Source organism: Callospermophilus lateralis, chromosome 5, assembly GCF_048772815.1.
Source record: "Callospermophilus lateralis isolate mCalLat2 chromosome 5, mCalLat2.hap1, whole genome shotgun sequence".
Lineage (NCBI taxonomy): Eukaryota > Metazoa > Chordata > Mammalia > Rodentia > Sciuridae > Callospermophilus > Callospermophilus lateralis.
This window is the reverse complement of record NC_135309.1, coordinates 130,723,219-130,742,121: the sequence shown is the minus strand read 5'-3', so window position 1 is coordinate 130,742,121 and position 18,903 is coordinate 130,723,219. Positions and strand designations below refer to the sequence as shown.

Below are 18,903 nucleotides of genomic sequence, written 5' to 3'. Positions count from 1 at the left end.
TGCGTAAGATTCAGTAAATGTCCTTGATGTAAGTATTTTAGGTAGAAGTATGTATTTCATTATTTACTGACAGTTTCTCAAGGAACACACCATCATCAGATGTCTGTGGGGATTTTGAGGAGAGGTCTTCAATAGACATCAGAACACATGATACTTAAAGGTGCTTTGGCTGCTTTTTTGAACTTTCCTCTTGGTAGAGTGAATCCCACATTTGCCTAAGGGGAAGAGGGCAAATTTGAATCAAAGGTGCTTAGAGGAGATGATATTTCCACAGAGAACATGGAAAAGGGCACCATTGCTTTGCTGATCCAACCCTTGGCTGCCCCTGACAGCTGTCCTCTCTCCACAGCCAGTGGTTCAGCGTGCTGAGTCAGGTCCACTCGTCCACGGACCAGGAGATCCGGGAGATGCACGACGAGCAGGCAAACCCACAGAATGCCGTGGTGTGTGAGCACTGGGGGTGGAGGTGGGGTGTTCCGTGGGAGCGAGAGGGAAGGGCAATCAGGATGCAAAAAGGGCAAGACCAGGAATTTCTAGATAATCTTTTAAAATAAAAGTATAATAATTAAAGGGAAAAACAAAACCATTTAGGTTAAAAATTATGCATAGAAATAAAACAGAAAGTTACAGACGGTTAGAAATGTGATGTATTTTAATTCTCCTACCTCAGACCTTTAAAGGAACAAAAAAAAAAAAAATTTACAATTTTTATGACATCTTGGAAGCATATGGGACTTTTTCTTCAAAGGACTAGGCGAATTCCAAAATTGTTTTCTGTCTCGATCCCAGACACAAAGTTATAAAATACTAGTTTATTAAAAAAAAAAAAAAATCTCCTCAGAAGAAGAACTTGAAATCAAATAAAATATCTTAGCAGAGTTAAGTGTAAAATGTAGTAAAATATAGCAAAAAATCAGAACACGTATACTGCTGAAAAAAATTCATGAATGTTCTTCACTGAAGATATTTTGAGAATGTGAGGCAATGGTTAATTCACAACACTTTTAAGGAAATCTGCCTGTCTCGGCTGACCATACTCACTAAGCCAAAGGGACCTCTCCTCAATAACAGTTATTTTGCAGTTAATTAAAAAAGAAGGTATCTCTTTGGTTTGCTGATTGAGGGATGTTGCTATTCCACGTGCCCCACCTTGGCGTTCTCTCACTTTGGCTACTCCTTGCTCCTTCCCAGGGCACCTTGGATGTGGGGCTGATTGATTCCGTGTGCGCCTCCGACAGCCCTGACAGGTAAGTTCAGATGACCAAGCACTTGCAAGTGCCCACAGATCCTGTGCCTGGTCACTACCCCCTTGACTGCATCGTGGCACCACAGGGCTTGGCATTTCCCACAATCCAAAGTTTTCCTTTTTGGTATCCAGTTTTACATCACCTCCTGGCTGTCTTTGGAGTGCTGACGGAAGCAGTGGAGACCTAATTTAGTCAGTCACTTTAAAACAGCAGCAGCATAAGGGAAATATTCTTTATTTGGTTGGAAGGACAAACTTTGGATTCATATGGAAAAAAAATCACTGATTGAGAAAATGCTGTTTCCTCATAAGGAGGGAATACTTCTCTATATTTTACTAAATTTGAAAAGGATTTTTATGTCAATGTAAAATATAGAACTTTAATAAATAAAACCACAAACATTTCCTTTTTTTTTTTTTTTTTTTTTTTTTGACATTTCTGCTTTCTCTGTGCCCTTAAAGTAACATGTTTGGGGTATCTGATTTGGTACAAGGTGCCTTAGCACTGATCAACAACCCCATCTTTTTCCCATTTTTAATTTTGAGGCAGGGCTTCGCTGAGTTGCTGAGGCTGGCCTCAAACTTGTGATTCTCCTTCCTAAGCCTCCCAAGTCACTGAGATTGTACATGTGTGCCACCACACTCAGCTGTAGGTTTTGCTTTTTTAAAGGCAAATCATCTTTATAGTCTTTGTACCTAGTGAGTTTTGTTTATTGTTTATTGTTTTGCTGCTTGTAAATTCTGTTCTTGGTCTTCAGTAAAAGTGGCTCTAGGGCCAGAGTCAGAATCAAAACTGACTATTGCTTTTAGTAAGATAGCCAGAATGTGAATATGAGTGTATTAACATTGACAACAGATATAGTGTCTACTAGGCAGGAGCGGGATTTGAGCTTGGTGGGGGTGGGAGGTCCTCCATCATCCTACCACTAACACAGCCCTTCTAACTATGGACCCTTTGTTTTCAGGAGTGAACCTGCACCTTCTTAAAGATTCACTAGACAGTCACTTTAAAACAGCAGCAGCATGAGGGGAATATGCAATCTGTAATAGGAGCGCATTGACAGTCATTGAGCCCAGGTTCTCACTGCAGTGCTTAAACCTCCCCGCTTACCTAATCTACCTCCTCTTCTCTCACATCCCCTTACTGGGCACATGATGGTCCATGCTGTGAACTTGACATCTTGCTCAGATTTTTCTCTCTTCAACTGCCCAAACTTTTCCCTTCTCGGGGGGAAAAATAACTTTTTATGTTTATTTTTAAGGGGACCTTAAGTCCAACCTTTTTGTATTGAATTCCCTGACTATTACAGTTCAGTGAATCTTCTGTTTCTTGAACTTCAGTAGTATTTCACTGTGGTAAGCACTTGAACACTTGAGAGGGTGAGGTCAAATTCATTAGTTTAAGCAGTTAGGTATAGGAATTAAGTGTGAACATAGGCTCATGAGCAATTCAGAGCTTTGTCACAGAAAAAGAGCTGAGTATGACAAGTAAATTTCCATTATCACTTTATCCCCACTGAGAGATGCACCCTTGTTGGATTACTTTGGAAACATGGACCCAGCTGGCTTTTTGTACCAAGCATACCAAGTGCATAAGATGTTCCATTTACACATATTTACTGATCCTCTTACCGGTGTCTAATGCTCATTCCTGACCCACAGAAATACTATCCAAGGCAATATCCAGAGGCAAAAAGAAATTGACTTTGGAGAAACATCAAAAAAATAATTTCCCCCATAGTCACCTTATTTAGCCTTTCCGGAACTGAGTTTCATCTGGAAAGTTTTGCATGAAGAAATGTTTTCCCTCCAAGGACCTTTGGAATGAATGTGTTCCTCCAAGTTTAAAGGTTAATGATGCATAAAATAAATCCTGCAGAAATGAGCAAAGTTTGCCTTAATACAAAAAATACAAATAGCATAACAGTGTTTCTCCCTGTGACCCATAAGCCAGGAAAAAGGCATTTAGTTTTGGTGCCCAGGGAGGTGATGCTGACAGTAGAGCTAACAGGCTGTGCTTCCCTCTCCCCTGTCACTCAGACCCAATTCATTTGTGATCATCACGGCCAACCGGGTGCTCCATTGCAACGCAGACACGCCAGAGGAGATGCACCACTGGATAACGCTGCTGCAGAGATCCAAGGGGGACACCAGAGTGGAGGGCCAGGAATTTATAGTGAGAGGTGATTGCCCTGCATACTTGCACTGTCTTTTTTCTAGACATCTATTTTCCTTTGTGTAGATACCTGCATCATTTCCACCCTGAGCAACTTTTCTGAGTCACTTTGACTCTTGAAGTTTTTAAATGTGAATAAGCAAAGATCATGGCCATTTCCTAGCAGGGAGAAATGCAGCCCCACAAATGACTGTGTGGTACTTGGGTTTCTCTTTAAAAAAATTTTTTTTAATTTTTATTTTTTAATGATTTTAATTTTTTTGGTACTAGGAATTGAATACAGGGGCACGTAACCACTGAGCACCATCTTCAGCCCTTTTTTATATTTTATTTAGAGACAGCGTCTTACTGAGTGGCTTAGTGCCTTGCTTTTGCTGAGGCTGGCTTTGAACTTGACATCCTCCTGCCTCCTAAGCCACTGAGATTATAAGCGTGCACCACCACACCTGGCTCTTCAAAAAGTTTTGTTTTCACTTTTCAGTGTTAGGGATGGTACCTGGGGCCTGTGCATACTATAAAAGTGCTCTACTGCTGAACCGCACCATGGCCTATAGTTTTTAATCACATTTGAATCTTCCTCTCCAGGGTGGTTACACAAAGAAGTGAAGAACAGTCCTAAGACGTCATCACTGAAGCTGAAGAAGCGGTGGTTTGTCCTGACCCACAACTCCCTGGATTACTTCAAGAGCTCAGAGAAGAACGCCCTGAAGCTGGGAACCCTGGTCCTCAACAGCCTCTGCTCTGTCGTGCCACCGGACGAGAAGATATTCAAAGAGACAGGTAACCGGGCTGTGGACTGGAAACTGACTGTCCTGGGACTCAGGAGGTCAGATCACAAGGCTGGGGCTTGCTCCAAGCAGAGGAGTGGGATTCCTAGGTACTGTGTGTACTTTCATCCCCCTCCCCCAAAAGGAACTTTGCTCTTGAGTTATCTCTGAGGCTGGCTGTAGTCAGCTGTTGGAGCATGTCACATTTAAGCCATAGTAAACAGATTGATATAGAAAGGCTCTGATAAGGACAAGAAAGTGTAGATGGACACAGAGCACACTGGTCACATTTGTGTTTTTGTCCTTCTCATCATTGTGCCGTAAGGGGCGTGCAACCTACAAAAGATAAATCCTGCCTTCCTAGAGCAGGAGGAGCAGCATATAAACATAGAGGGGTTTCTTCGTTTTGTCTTTCTTCTAATTTGGAGAATCACAAGGTGTTCTTGAAGGTTACTTACTTTGATTTTTGTTTCCAGTTGTGATTTTGTGCTTTTTTAAACACAGTCACACAGGTCTGTGCCATGCACACCACTTAGTCCTTTGTCCTCTGAAGAAGGGAGAGCTGGGCGGGTGACCAACGGGGATGGAAAGTCAAAATCCAAGGGAGGGTCTCAGTTCATGCTAGAGCCTAGAAATGAACACTGGTCTCTGCCTGCTGCTCTTTAAAAGGAAACGTTACAGTTTACGTCTGTAATTCTGAGTTTTCTCTTTCCCTCTTTATTGAAATCTCCATATTTTTTAATGTGCCATTGATTACTGAGTGCCAGTCACATGTCAGATTGATCAAGTGTTATTGAATCAAATCATTAATTAATTTAAAGGGCCCCGGTCTGAGACAGTATAGGTTTCTAATGGTACTGAATTTCTGGGGCTCTGGTGCAAGAATATCACCTTGGTCACAGAGAGTTGGCACCAATGTGTATGTACTGCTGCTGTCCTTGCAGGCTACTGGAATGTCACGGTCTATGGGCGCAAGCACTGCTACCGGCTCTACACCAAGCTGCTCAATGAGGCCACTAGATGGTCCAGTGCCATTCAAAACGTGACAGACGCCAAGGCCCCGATTGACACTCCAACCCAACAGCTGATCCAGGATATCAAGGTAAAATAGAGCAGCTGAGAGTCGCTCCCACATGCTGCCCTCAGCCATTAAGACCATAGTGTAGGCCAGTGCAGCCAAAATTAGTGCTTGGTTAATCTGGAGTTAGGAATCTAAATACAAGATTTTAAGTGAAAATATTACAGTAAAAACATTTTGCTTTTAGGGAGGTGCCAGATGCTGCAGCTGACAAAAGCCTAGATATTGGTCTCAGTAGACACAAGGACTGAAGGGCCTCCTGGCCACAGCCCTGTGCGTGATCTGGGTCCTGACCAGTCTCAGGTTCCACCTCAGCTCCAGTTGGGACCTTCTAGGAGTAAGACCACAACTCTACCCTGGCTGCGCAGTTTCCAGACCACAGAAGTAGGTTCATGAAGAGCCCAGATCGGTTTAGAACTCAGGATCCCTGACAAGTGCCTCCTAGTGCCCAGAAGCTCCATGTCTCTGGATTAACATTGATTATGCCAAATTGTAATTTCCTGTTTATATAAGTTTAGTGGCTCAGTAAATGTATGTCAGTTGAAGGAATCAATGATCCAGCCATGGGTAAGAGTGGAAATGGAGACATGGATGTTCTGGTCGCTCTGCTCACAGAGCTGACAGTCTCTGGCACAGAACCAAGTTGAAGGGATCCTGTTGACTGTTATTCCCTGTGCAGGCAGATTCCCAGGGCAAGGAGAAAAGCTGGTGCTGTGGCAGGAAAGACGGGAGAATGGTGGTGAGGCGGTGTTTTACTGATGTACATCAAAGACAATCCGTCATTGGGGTTCAGGCGGCAAATGCTGCCTGCGTGGAAGGGAAGAAGGGCTGATGTGTCGCTAACATTAGCCTCCTCAGTCCAAAGTGATGTTTGTAGGCATTTAGATCCAAATTCTAACAGATTTTTCTCTAACACTTCAAAGTGTTCCATGGAACCCAGGATGCTAGATATAAATTACCTCATTTTGAGTTTTTTAAAAAATTATTTCTTTTGGAAAGGCAGTGAAAGAAGAAATCACATATCAGCGACACTATCTTTTCAAAGCTGTATCATATCTATTTTTTATATTCTCTAATTATGAATTCAGGCATTCAAAGAATAAAAAGAATTTTCCAGATATGAAATAATATTGCTTAAGAAATGAGACCGTTATCCTAATTAAGTCCACAGAAAATTTTAAAAGTAATTAAAATTTTTTCTTCTGGCCTTCAAACTGAGTGCTATTTGAAAAAGTTTCATAGTGGAAATGAAGTTGCCACGAAAGAATGAGTCATCACCACTCCTCCAACTTTTCTGTTTATTTAAAGCTCTAAAAGTAACTTAGCTTTTTCATATTCCAGATTAACATTTTAGGAGCATCAGTACACAATCTAATTCTATGAGAAGTCTCTTAATTTTCAGGGCAGGCATAGAAAGGAAGAGTTTTCCCAGGAACACATGAACATATGTAGTTTTCAGGTATAGAGAGGATTAAAAAAAACAATTAAGAACTAGCAAAGAGGGCTGGGGTTGTAGCTTAGCAGTAGACCGCTCACCTAGCACATGTGAGGCGCTGGGTTCGATCCTCAGCACCACATAAAAATAAATAAATGAAATAAAGATACTAAAACAAAAAAAAAGAACTAGCAAAAAGCTAGGCACAGTGGTGCACACCTGTAATCCCAGCTTGGGAGGCTGAGGCAGGAGGATTGCAAGTTCAAACAACTTAGCGAGAGACCCTGTTACAAAACAGAAGATCAAAAGGGCTGGGGATATGGCTCAGTGGTTAAGCACTCCTGGGTTCAAAAAAAAAAAAAGAACTAGTATGTAGTAAGGCCCTGGCTTTCATCCCCAGTACTGGGGCGGAGGCGGGGAGAATAACTAGCAAGGGATATTTTTTAAATGAAGTACAAGGGCTGGGATTGTAGCTCAGTGTTGGAGTGCTTATCTCACCACTGGGTTCAATCCTCAGCACCACATAAATAAATAAAATAAAAAGTTTTAAAAAAATGAATTGTAAGAGCTGGGGTTGTAGCTCAGTGGAAGAGCACTTGTCTAGTGTGAGGCATTGGGTTCAATTCTCAGCACCATGTATAAATAAATAAAATAAAGGTCCTTCAACAACCAAAAAATATTTTTAAGAATGAATTATAAATAGAGATCACATGATTGATGGCCAAATCATTAGGAAGAGAAGTTTAAATTAATTTTCTTAAGTATATATAATCTCCAAGGGGACATTTTTAGTAAGGGGATGATAGGTACACATAAAACAGAGTGAGCTATGCAAGGAGGTATTTTTGTGTTATGTCCTTAAACCACATCATGGTTCTCTTTCTCTTTACAATGATCAGCTCTAGCTTCCCACCAGCATTGCCCCATTAAACTTGTTGTGGATGTTGGAGATTTTTTGTATGTATGGAAAATTACTGTTGATTCTCTTCACTTAGGTGTATATTTTTGCTTTCTTTCTCATAATGACTTCTTTATTTTCAAGGAGAACTGCCTGAACTCGGATGTAGTGGAGCAGATTTATAAGCGGAACCCCATCCTGCGATACACCCATCACCCCCTGCACTCCCCACTCTTGCCCCTCCCCTATGGGGACATCAATCTCAACTGTAAGTCCAGAATCCCATCGGACCTCAGGGGCTGTGATTTTATTTTTCCCTAATAACTCTGAGCTCTAACAACTTAGCATTGGTTTAACTCAAATACTTAGTCATCATGAATGGGGATCTCAGAGTTTTAGAGGTACAGGGGCTATAGTAAGATTTAAAGGGACTCAAGATGCCAGCACTCTGCATGAACTCCCAGTAAATTAAATCAACACCTTACAATGAAACAGGCCTGTGTTAGATGATTTTGCTCAAATGTAGGCTGTGTACATGAATTTGGAGCACATTTTTAAGCAAGATAGTTTGTATCCAGGTGCATTAAATGCATTTTCAACTTAAGTTACATGGGCTTATCAGAATGTAACCTCATCATTATGTTGAGGTGCATCAATACCAGATAAGCAGATCCTAAACGATTTTGCATTCTAAGCACAGAACCTGTTCAGCCATAGACTACTTTTTTTTTTTTAAGTTGTCAATGGACTTTATTTTGTTTATTTATATGTGGTGCTGAGAATCGAACCCAATGCCTCACACATGATAGGCAAGCACTCTACCACTGAACCACAACCCCAGTCCCATAGGCTCTTTTAAGTACGCATTTTATGTACTAAAAAGTATTATATAACAAAACAGTGTGCCTTACCCACCTGTGTTTTGCTGCTTTATTCAACTGATTCTAAAGTGTGGGGCACAGGGTGGGCACTGTATCAGGAAGTGGCTGTCTCCATTCATTCCTTCCTCTTGTCTGCATCATACCCCTTTGAGACATCCGTTTTGTTGCTTTTCCTAGTGCTCAAAGACAAAGGCTACACAACCCTTCAGGATGAAGCCATCAAGATATTCAATTCCCTCCAACAACTGGAATCCATGTCCGACCCTATCCCAATAATCCAGGGCATCCTGCAGACAGGGCATGACCTCCGGCCTCTGCGGGATGAGCTGTACTGCCAGCTCATCAAGCAGACCAACAAAGTGCCCCATCCTGGCAGCGTGGGCAACCTGTACAGCTGGCAGATCCTGACTTGCCTCAGCTGCACCTTCCTGCCCAGCCGAGGGATTCTCAAGTATCTCAAGTTCCATCTGAAAAGGTAAAGCCCAGGGGCTGTGAGGTGAGCAGGAACTGTTTCACCAGTGGGAAGAGGGGCGGTCCCAGTTCTGACAAAGAGCACCCTGTAGGCAGGCACCCTTTGGTCTGCTTTAGCAAGCTCATAGGATGCAGGTGTCCTTTCTTCAGGTCATGCAAGGCCATGACAGGGACCAGGTCACTTTGATGTAGCATCCTCATGTGTAGGATATTGGGTACATTTAATTACATAAACAGAAAAACCAACTTGGATATTTATTTCAGGCCAATCGGGTAGAAAACAATCTGATTTAAGTTTTTTAAAAATATTTAAGAATTTTATTTTATATTTGCTGTTAATAAATTTTATTGTGTCTGAGATTTATAAATAGTTTAATCGAATACATTCAACAGTAAAATGGGGGGCTGGAATTGTAACTCAGCAGTAGAGCGCTTGCCTTGTATGCGTGAGGCACTGCATTCGATTTCTAGCACCACATGTAAATAAGCAAATAAAATAAAGGAACATCAACAACTAAAAAAAATCTAAAAAAAAAAAATACAGAAATATGGTTATTATTTAGCAGATAAACCCATCTGTTACCTTATGAAGTTCAATCTACTGATTTTGGTTAACTGTGGGGAAACAACTTTCATAAGACATTAAGAAGCATCAGCCAGCCCTGGTGGCGCACGCCTGTAATCCTAGCAACTCAGGAGGCTGAGGCAGGAGAATCACAAGTTCAAAGCCAGCTCCAGCAATTTAGTAGGACCATGTCTTGGGGATGTGGCTCAGTGGTTAAGTGCCCTTGAGTTCAATCCCTGGTACTAAAAAAAGGGTGGGGGTGGGGGGAGCAGCAGCAGCAGCATAAGATTTAGTTGAAGTGTTAATGGCACTGGCAAGATGCTTGGCAGTGGGAGTGCCCCCCCAACACACACACACACACACACACACACACACCAGCTCTTTATTTTTTCTGTAATTAGGCTGAAATCTGCACAGGATGAACTGGGCACTCAACAGGAAGTTACTGCTGCCTTCACCATCTTGGGCTCCAGGACCTTCCCACAGCCCAGATCTCAAGACCAACCAGTCTCCATCTACAGTTAATAGTTCATATATTTGTCTCCTAGGGTACGGGAACAGTTTCCAGGAACCGAGATGGAAAAATACGCCCTCTTCATCTACGAATCACTTAAGAAAACCAAATGCCGAGAGTTTGTGCCTTCCCGGGATGAAATTGAAGCTCTGATCCACAGGCAGGAAATGACGTCCACAGTGTACTGCCATGGCGGCGGCTCCTGCAAGATCACCATCACCTCCCACACCACAGCTGGGGAGGTGAGGCAGAGGGCAAGCCCTCATCCCACCTGATGCACAACTGCCCACACGCCCAAGTCAGTGAGGTCGTGCACGATTAGGTTGGCTGTCTCGTACAGTACCCAGCTGCTTGGTAAACAGGGAAGCAAGCGCAACCTGCAACCAATTGCATGTACCTAGAGGTTCAAATAGTTCCTAAAGATGGGTGGAAACAGAAAGTTGCACTCGTGCCTGCTAATCTGAGAAGCAGCTGAGAATCTAGTAGAGGCAGCAGAGTTGGTTCAGGTACATTGCTGTGTTCCTGAAGGATGTAGGGTGTTATTTCTGCAACAGAGTGTTTCTTTTCTTTTAAATATTTTTTTAGTTGTAGATTGACATTTTATCTTGTTTATTTATTTATTTATTTTTCTGGTGCTGAGCATTGAACCCAATGCTTCATATGTACAAAGCAAGCGCTCAACCACTGAGCCACAACCCCAGTCCCAGGGTGTTTCTTTTTGCCAAATGAATATTGAGAATGTTGGGTCAGATGAACTTTTTTTTTCTTGGAGTACTGGGGATTGAACCCAAGGCATGCTGGGCCTACTGTTAAGCTACATCCACAGCCCGCCCCCACTTTTCTTAATATAATTTTAAGACAAGATCTCACTAAATTGCCCAGAGTTACCTTGAACTTGAGGTCCTCCTGAGAAGCAGGGATTACAGCTGTGCACCCAACTCATTTTCTTCATTCAATTTAATCTTAGCATTATGAAACCCATTGGCTAAAAGAATTAGTACAGTAAAACCTCAGAAGGCTTCTTGTGTGGAAGATGTATCATTGAAGTCACTTGTTTTTTGGAGTTTATGAATTTCTTAGCTAAAAGACAGTACTTCAGTGTTTTATTACTTTTCCTATTAGTATGGGTTTGCAAGAAATGTGTCCATTGATTGGTAAAGTACCTTATGTTCTTCCTTGGCAAGAATGAGATAAAGCTAACTTTTAAGAGAAGAAAAAGCCAGGCGCCGTGGCACATGCCTGTAATCTCAGCAACTAGGGAGGCTGAGGCAGGAGGATCACAGGTTTAAGACCAGCCTCAGCAACTCAGCAAGGACCTAAGCAAAGCAACTTAGCGAGACCCTGTCTCAAAATTTTAAAAAGGGCAGGGGATGTGGCTTAGTGGTAAAAGCGTATGTGGATTCAGTCCACAGCACCAAAACCAAAAACAGGAGAACAAGGGGAAAATGTCACCTTTGAGATTCGGGGTGATCATACACATGACGGTTTCAGGAGGCTACTTGGACCCTCACTTGTGCCAGCGGCTCCCTCTGGGTCCACATGAAGGAGTATTCTAGAATCACATGTTGGGACCACAGCCTCCAGAGCTCAGGGCTTCCCATGTGTCTTCCAGGTGGTAGAGAAACTGATCCGGGGCCTCGCCATGGAGGACAGCAGGAACATGTTCGCCTTGTTTGAGTACAATGGACACCTGGACAAAGCCATCGAAAGCCGAACCATTGTAGCTGATGTTCTAGCAAAGTTTGAAAAGTAAGTTCTTCATAAAGTGCTGAAAGAGCAAGTAAAAAATGTCGGAGCAGGGGCTGAGGGTTTGGACTTCCGTTCCATGTTTGGTTCACTGTGTTCGAGTTAGTTGGCTTTACCTGGGTTGAGCATATTTATCTTTTCATCTCTGCCAGCTGTGTTTCTTGATTGCTAGATGAAGCCACAGTCTCAAAGATGACTTAACTTGAAACTGGTTCTTCATCCCATTCTCGTTCTCAGTCACTTGTTGTATTCATTGTCTTCGAATTTCTTGATTCTTAGGTTTTCACTTGTCATAAGCTTTGAATTAGGCCATCAGCCAACTTGAAGCTCTTCAAACCACTTTTGAAGTTTTCAATATGAAATGCACCTGCAATATCACACTTGGAGTTTCACACTTTCATTTTTGATTTCATGCCCCTTAGATGGTGGCACAAAAGTTATTCCTCAGCATAAATGCAGTCTCCATACAAGAATATTCAGTATTTATGAATGTTATGATTTATTTCAGGATAGGTAAAAGAAATGAAGAAATGACCTTTCTTTCTTTCCATTCTGTGGATTCAATATAAGGCCTAACCGGTACTAATCAATCTGGGTTTCTCAAGAAGTACATGTTGGCACAGTTTTAACTGAAGGCTTCATGTTTGTTTCTGTAGAGTGAGACTTCTGGTTAGATAAAACTGCCGAGAAACTATGATTAGCACCCCTCTTTTTCTCCCCCAGCCCATCCCCATTCCCAAGTCCAGCCTCACTGTCATCTGAGCATGGTCAGTACCTCCTCCTGCCATGTAAGTCAGCTCCCTGCAGGCCACCCACGGGCCATCTCTCATTTTGTTTTCTGAGTCTTGTGACTTTTCTCTCTAGGTTAGCCGCCACATCAGAATCGGGGGACTTGCCTTGGAAATTCTACTTCAAACTTTACTGCTTCCTGGACACGGACAACGTGCCAAAAGACAGTGTGGAATTTGCATTTATGTTTGAACAGGTAAAGAGAATTCTTAAAAATAGATCCTTGCTGGCACACAGCAGAGAATCCCATGATGGAACCTTATAAATCCACCTCTAGTCCTTAGAAATGATGCGTGGTGCTAGATTCCCAGCAGGGACAAGGCCAGCGGCTCTAGCATTCATTTGCAGAATGGAACTTCTACAAAGTTTATGTCAGCTTCCCTGCCAGAATCTCTTCTCTTTTGAGGATCACAGATCATGAGGAATAGAAGCTGTGGAACGAGTTCAGTGGTATCTGCACCAGGGAGTAATTTTAGCTTGAAAATGGTAAGGGGCTCAGGGTATGATTTTCTTCAGGCAGTCAGGGAAGGTGACATTCAAGAGCAGTCATGAGGGGGGCATGGGCATCCTGTAACAGTGCCGCTCTGACCACAGGGCTGTTGCCTCCTCCTTTCAGGCCCACGAAGCAGTTATCCACGGCCACCATCCAGCTCCTGAAGAAAACCTCCAAGTTCTCGCTGCCTTGCGGCTCCAGTACCTGCAGGGGGATTACACTCTGCACGCCACAGTCCCACCTCTCGAAGAGGTTTATTCCCTGCAGAGACTCAAAACCCGCATCAGCCAGTCCACCAAGAGCTTCACCCCCTGCGAGCGGCTGGAGAAGAGGAGGACAAGCTTCCTGGAGGGGACACTGAGGCGGAGCTTCCGGACGGGGTCAGTTGTTCGGCAGAAGGTTGAGGAGGAGCAGATGCTGGACATGTGGATTAAGGAGGAAGTCTGCTCTGCTCGAGCCAGCATCATTGACAAGTGGAAGAAATTTCAGGGGATGAATCAGGAGCAGGCCATGGCCAAGTACATGGCTTTGATCAAGGAGTGGCCTGGCTACGGGTCCACACTCTTCGACGTGGAGGTGAGAGCTGGCTGCTGTGCGGGTGGGCAGGCAGGGTGCACTCACGGCCAGGTTCATGTGGCGGGAAGACAAGCTGGACACTGTGCTCTCCCACCCTCTTTTATGAAAGCCTCCCGAGCTTTGCCATTAATGCCCCCTACCTCCCCAGAGCTTGTTTTCTTCCTTTGTAGTATAGGTTCCTATAGTATTTTAGGAATGGATACAAAATTAAGATGTTATTCTTTTTTTTATTTTAATCTTTTAGTTGTATATGGACACATACTTTTATTTCATTTACTTAATTTTACGTGGTGCTGAGGATCAATCCCAGTGCCTCACATGTGCGAGGCAAGTGCTCTGCCACTGAGCCACAACCCCAGCCCCCTCATCTATTCTTAAAAAATTTCTACTCTTTCCTATGGAAGCTATAGAACTGATTCTTTTAGATGCTGATAGAAACCTGAATTTCTGATTCATTTCCCGTTTTTTTTTCTTCTTTTAATTTTTTTAAAGTAGACCATTATTTCAAAGGAATTCTTACTGATGGTCAAAAGGGGGTTTTGACCATCAACTTTTCATTTCTCTGATTGTACACGATGTAGAGTCGCACCACATTGTGCAGTCATACATGTACCTAGGGTAATGATGTTCATCTCATTCCACCATCTTTCCAACCCCCATACCCACTCCTATTTCCTGCCTCCCCTTGGTCCAAAGTTATTCATCCACGCCCCCACCCACCCAAAACACACACACCCATGATCAGCATCCACTTATCAGAGAACATTTAGCCTTTTGTTTTTTGGGATTACCTTACTTCGCTTAGCATGATATTATCCAACTCTATCCATTTACCTGCAAATGCCATGATTTTTTTCTCTTTTATTGCTGAGTAATATTTCATTGTGTATATATACCACAGTTTCTTTATCCATTCATCTATTGAAGGGCATCTAGGTTGGTTCCATAGTCTAGCTATTATGAATTGGAGAGCACATGACTTTGAAAGCCCAAATATTTCCTCTCTGATCTGGCTTAGCTTTCAGTTTTCTTACAGTCACAGTAATTCAGTATGTTATCTGATGACTTTAAATTGAGGCTCTATAAAAATCTAAATGTTAATTTTAGTTTCTAAGATCCTTTAATTGCTTCTCATTGGATGCTGTTTGGGGTTTGGTCCATTGATTGGTTCAATTATGTTTGTCCCAAAGTATAAATCAGATGCTTTGTACCATGTTCCTCCTCTTTTCATCATCCTCAATTTATACGTCTCCTGTTTGCACTGGTTCAGCTCAGCCTACATTGCTGTTCTCTCCATTTAGGCTCCTTTTCTTCCACTGATGTATGTAAGAAATCTTAGTTAGACAGTGAACTGCCTGTTTACACTAAAAGGCAAAAACTTGGTGCTGCTCCTGTAAAGAAAAGACAAAATTGCCTGGCACACAGGGACTTGGAGAATGTTCCTCTGTGGCCATCCCAGAAAGGATTGGAAGAAGAACTAGAGGCAGCAGCAGACCTGGCTCAGGCCACTTGGTGGCTGGAGATCTTGGTCAAGTCTCTGGCCAATGGCATTATCAGCCCTCTTCCATGTGGCTGATTCAGGTGGCTAAATAGTAGAATGCTTTCAAGAGGTGAAGAGTCCATACAGCACCTTAGACTGATGAGGTTCCCAGTTCGTAAGATTGATCATCTAGTCAGAAGTCAGTCAGGGTAGCCAGAGAGCTGCCGATTCTCCTGTTCCCGCCCTCCAGCAACCTGCACAGTGAATGCAGTCAGAGTTCTGTGCTGAGCTCTTGTCTCACTCTGTCTGGTGGCTTCTAGACTGTGTTTCTCCTGCCTCGCATTAAACCTTCATCCCAACTCTTTTGGCCACCAGTGCAAGGAAGGCGGCTTCCCCCAGGAGCTCTGGCTGGGCGTCAGCGCGGATGCTGTCTCTGTCTACAAGCGTGGGGAGGGAAGACCATTAGAAGTCTTCCAGTATGAACACATCCTCTCTTTCGGGGCACCCCTGGCAAACACGTACAAGATCGTGGTGGACGAGCGGGAACTGCTCTTCGAAACCAGTGAGGTAAGAGGCAGAACAGGCACGTGTTCACTGGTGACCTTGAGAAAACAGCAAGGTGGCACCCCACTTCCTGACACCTTTGACCATTTGGACATTTCTCTCCTTGTTTTTATATGAAAGTGCAGTATGGTGTCCCCTCCCCCAAATTAAGCCCAAATTTCTTCTGCATACCTTTAAAATAAAGAAATTTGGTTCTATTTTATCAGGGAGGAAAGGAAGAGAAAGGGAAATGATAAAGATGTCCATGAAAAAGCATAATATTTAATGTGAAAATTAGACAATTGTGACTAAGCATTGCAGCAGTGAGATTCTGGTTGCGGTCACAGAGCAGGAGGGAGCCGAGGGGCATGACCATCTGTGTAGCTAATTCTAGATCTCAAAGTCATGCACAAAATAGCCTCTAAGTATGTCAACTCCAAAATTTAACAAATATAGCAAGAATACTAGTCTACTGAGGCCTGCACAAAGGGAGTGGCTGGCGGCAAAGAGGTAGACAGAAATGCTGCCCCATGGTATGATAATGAGGAGGGTGCTCGAGGTGCTGGAAGGCAGGGAGGCCAGGGGTGCCATGCAGCAGGCACCCTAGGCAGACAGAAATGCACAATGAGAGGAAAGGGCTGGGGATTCCCCGACCAGAGGGCCCCAAGTGCAAGGCTGCAGGATTTGGGTGAATCCAGTAGACAATAGAAAGTCACTGTGGGATCTTCATGCATGACACTTCCACAGTGATTTTGCTCACAGTGATCTGGAGTGGGATTGGAAGGGCAGAGGGATCAGGGAGATGGAAGCCTGTTAGGATGGGGTCACAGGACATAGCCAGCAGTGAGGAGGGATGACCAAAGAGGGTAGCAGTGATGATGGCACCCTTGAAAGGAGCTAATGGGAGCTCCCAGTTTTATGAGGTGGCTGGTAGGGAACAGAAGCAGGCCAGGTGTTGGGACAGCTTCCCAGAGCCCTCTGCTGGCCTCCAAGACCAAGGTGCTGTTTCTTCAGCTGCCTCCCAAGGGGTAGACCAAAATTGGTTGATTCAAACTTCAGGACTGATTGTGAACTTCACAGTTCTCATTCGTTTTCAGTGAGGGAAGTAATTCCAGCTCTGATGATACTCAGACTAGTGTCTGCAAGCTCTCATAACTTCCCTAAAGCAAAACTGTTGTTTTGCATGCATGAACCACCAGGTGGCGCACATTGTACTTGGAAAAGCCGCATTCCCTGACTAGGAATAGGTAAAGGCAGCTCAACTGAAGACAGGAGCCCTGAATTAGTATGGAAAGCTGCTGCCTTATGCTTGGAGAATAAATAGAGGATGTCTGGTGTTCAGGCTGGGCCTTTTGACCTGGTGGAAACTGGTGACCAAGTGTGGGTTCTGCTCCCCTGGGCAGGTGGTGGATGTGGCCAAGCTCATGAAAGCCTACATCAGCATGATCGTGAAGAAGCGCTACAGCACCACACGCTCCATGAGCAGCCAGGGCAGCTCCAGGTGAAGACAGAAGAGCCCACACAGCCAATATCTGAACATGCCACCCTCTGGCTTAGGCCAGCTCCAGGGTCCCGAGTCTGGCCAGTGGCCAACCTGCCCAGGCTTTCTGGAAGCCCCTCGCTGGGGGGAGGATCCTCCAGGGGTCTTTTTCGCCCTGTCAGCTTCAATGATCATGTATTAAGCTGTCAACCTTAACAGTCTGCACAATTTCCAAAGCTTTACTACTCTTAGATGACACATGCCTTAAAAAAAGAAAGGGGAGAAAAACCACGCTGCCACCAAAGCAGCCAGAAGTGCCTTAATTGGGATCCAACCCGTGGACCTTAACTGTGCTACTGAGGGGAGATGCTCCCCGTGGGGAAACCTGCGGAGTGGAGGGGGTTGTCTGTCGTGATTATGCACTAACCTCCCAGCCTGATTTCCCTGCGGTGAGGGAAGGTGAGGGAGTGGGGAGGTGAGGGCGGAGGGGTGGTATATTTTAGTTGGAGCGCTGCTGGCAGCCTTCCTCGTGGACATGTATTAACTTTTTTGCTTTGTTTCATCTTCTGAGTGTCTGTGCTTGCCGGTGCATGCCTGTGTTCATAAACTCAACACTTTTAGTCATTGTTTCATGAGCATTAAACACAAAGGGAAGAGGATGTGCAATGGTGTAAACAGTCTGTATATTTTAATAGATCAGAGTTCTAGTCCTCAGTTGTTACTTTATTAAGGTGGTTTTATTAACAAACCGGAATCCTGGATTTTCCTGTCTTTGCTGTATTTTGAAAAAACATGTTTTGATTCAGTTTTGTTTTACATGTAGCAAAGTCTGCACTCTGTGTCTGCTGTATTACAAACAGATCTGCAGCCCACAAGATAACTGTATTTATGAACCACTCTTAAAACTGCCGACTCCAGTACTGTCTTTAGAGTAATATGAAGTCATTTTATTTGGAGTCTTTGTATTTCTAAAAGAGTTAAGTTAAAAAACATTTTTCTTTGGAGGTTAGCCTGTACTGCTCTGGATAGATTACAGACATAATGGCATTGAACCTGGGGAAGCTACGGCATTGCTGCAAGGGGTAACACAGGGGCGAACCTCTGAAGCACACCCATATTAAATGCTGAGGCTTTGGTAAAATGAGACCATTTTATCCCAAGTTTATGTTGGTGGTCAGAACCCGCCCCTCTAAATAAGTCAGCATTTTTGACCAGAAGAAAAATATTCTGGACTTGGACCTTTATTTTTATATGGAAAAGCTATAAAGACTTGGGACAATGAAGTCTACCCATTAAAAAAAAATTGCCTTATCCCTTATGAACAACTATGTGAAATTGTTTGTTGGCTCACAGAAAGTCTGACAATAAAGGATATTAGCTAACATGCTGTGTGTTTCCTTCATCGGGGTGGCTCTAAATAACTGTGAGGAGCTCATTTTTGTTTTGATTTTTGGTTGTATTGCTTTTGGCTCTGTGTTTCCTGTATATTCATCCCTCATATCTGCAGGGACTGGTTCTAGGACCTGCAGGAGTGAATCTGCAGATGCTCGGCTCTCTTATATAAAATGACACAGTATTGCACGTAATCCTCACACATCCATTCGTATACGGTAAATCATCTCTAGATTACATAAAAAATAACATGCTATGTAGGTGTGCTGTATTGGGGAATACTGAGTAAAGTCTGTGTGCTTGATACAGTTTGTTTTTTTCATTTGTTTTGGTACCAGAGATTGAACTCAGGGGCACTTGATCACTGAGCCAC

At 43.5% G+C, this 18,903-nt stretch overlaps 1 protein-coding gene across 2 annotated transcripts in view; it reads left to right on the top strand.

The window, feature by feature from the left end:
• Myo10 (myosin X) overlaps positions 1–18,522 on the top strand; it is a 206,216-nt gene extending 187,694 nt beyond the window's left edge. For both annotated transcript variants that reach the window (XM_076857320.2, XM_076857321.2), the window contains 13 exons: positions 350–443; positions 1,192–1,247; positions 3,287–3,429; positions 4,008–4,202; positions 5,134–5,291; positions 7,745–7,868; positions 8,659–8,956; positions 10,066–10,273; positions 11,644–11,780; positions 12,642–12,762; positions 13,183–13,635; positions 15,491–15,682; positions 17,062–18,522. In XM_076857320.2, coding sequence (XP_076713435.2) covers positions 350–443; positions 1,192–1,247; positions 3,287–3,429; positions 4,008–4,202; positions 5,134–5,291; positions 7,745–7,868; positions 8,659–8,956; positions 10,066–10,273; positions 11,644–11,780; positions 12,642–12,762; positions 13,183–13,635; positions 15,491–15,682; positions 17,062–17,163 — 2,281 coding nt within the window. In that variant the 3' untranslated portion in view covers positions 17,164–18,522. The remainder of the gene's footprint in view (positions 1–349; positions 444–1,191; positions 1,248–3,286; positions 3,430–4,007; positions 4,203–5,133; positions 5,292–7,744; positions 7,869–8,658; positions 8,957–10,065; positions 10,274–11,643; positions 11,781–12,641; positions 12,763–13,182; positions 13,636–15,490; positions 15,683–17,061) is intronic.
• The last annotated feature ends 381 nt before the right edge of the window (positions 18,523–18,903 follow it).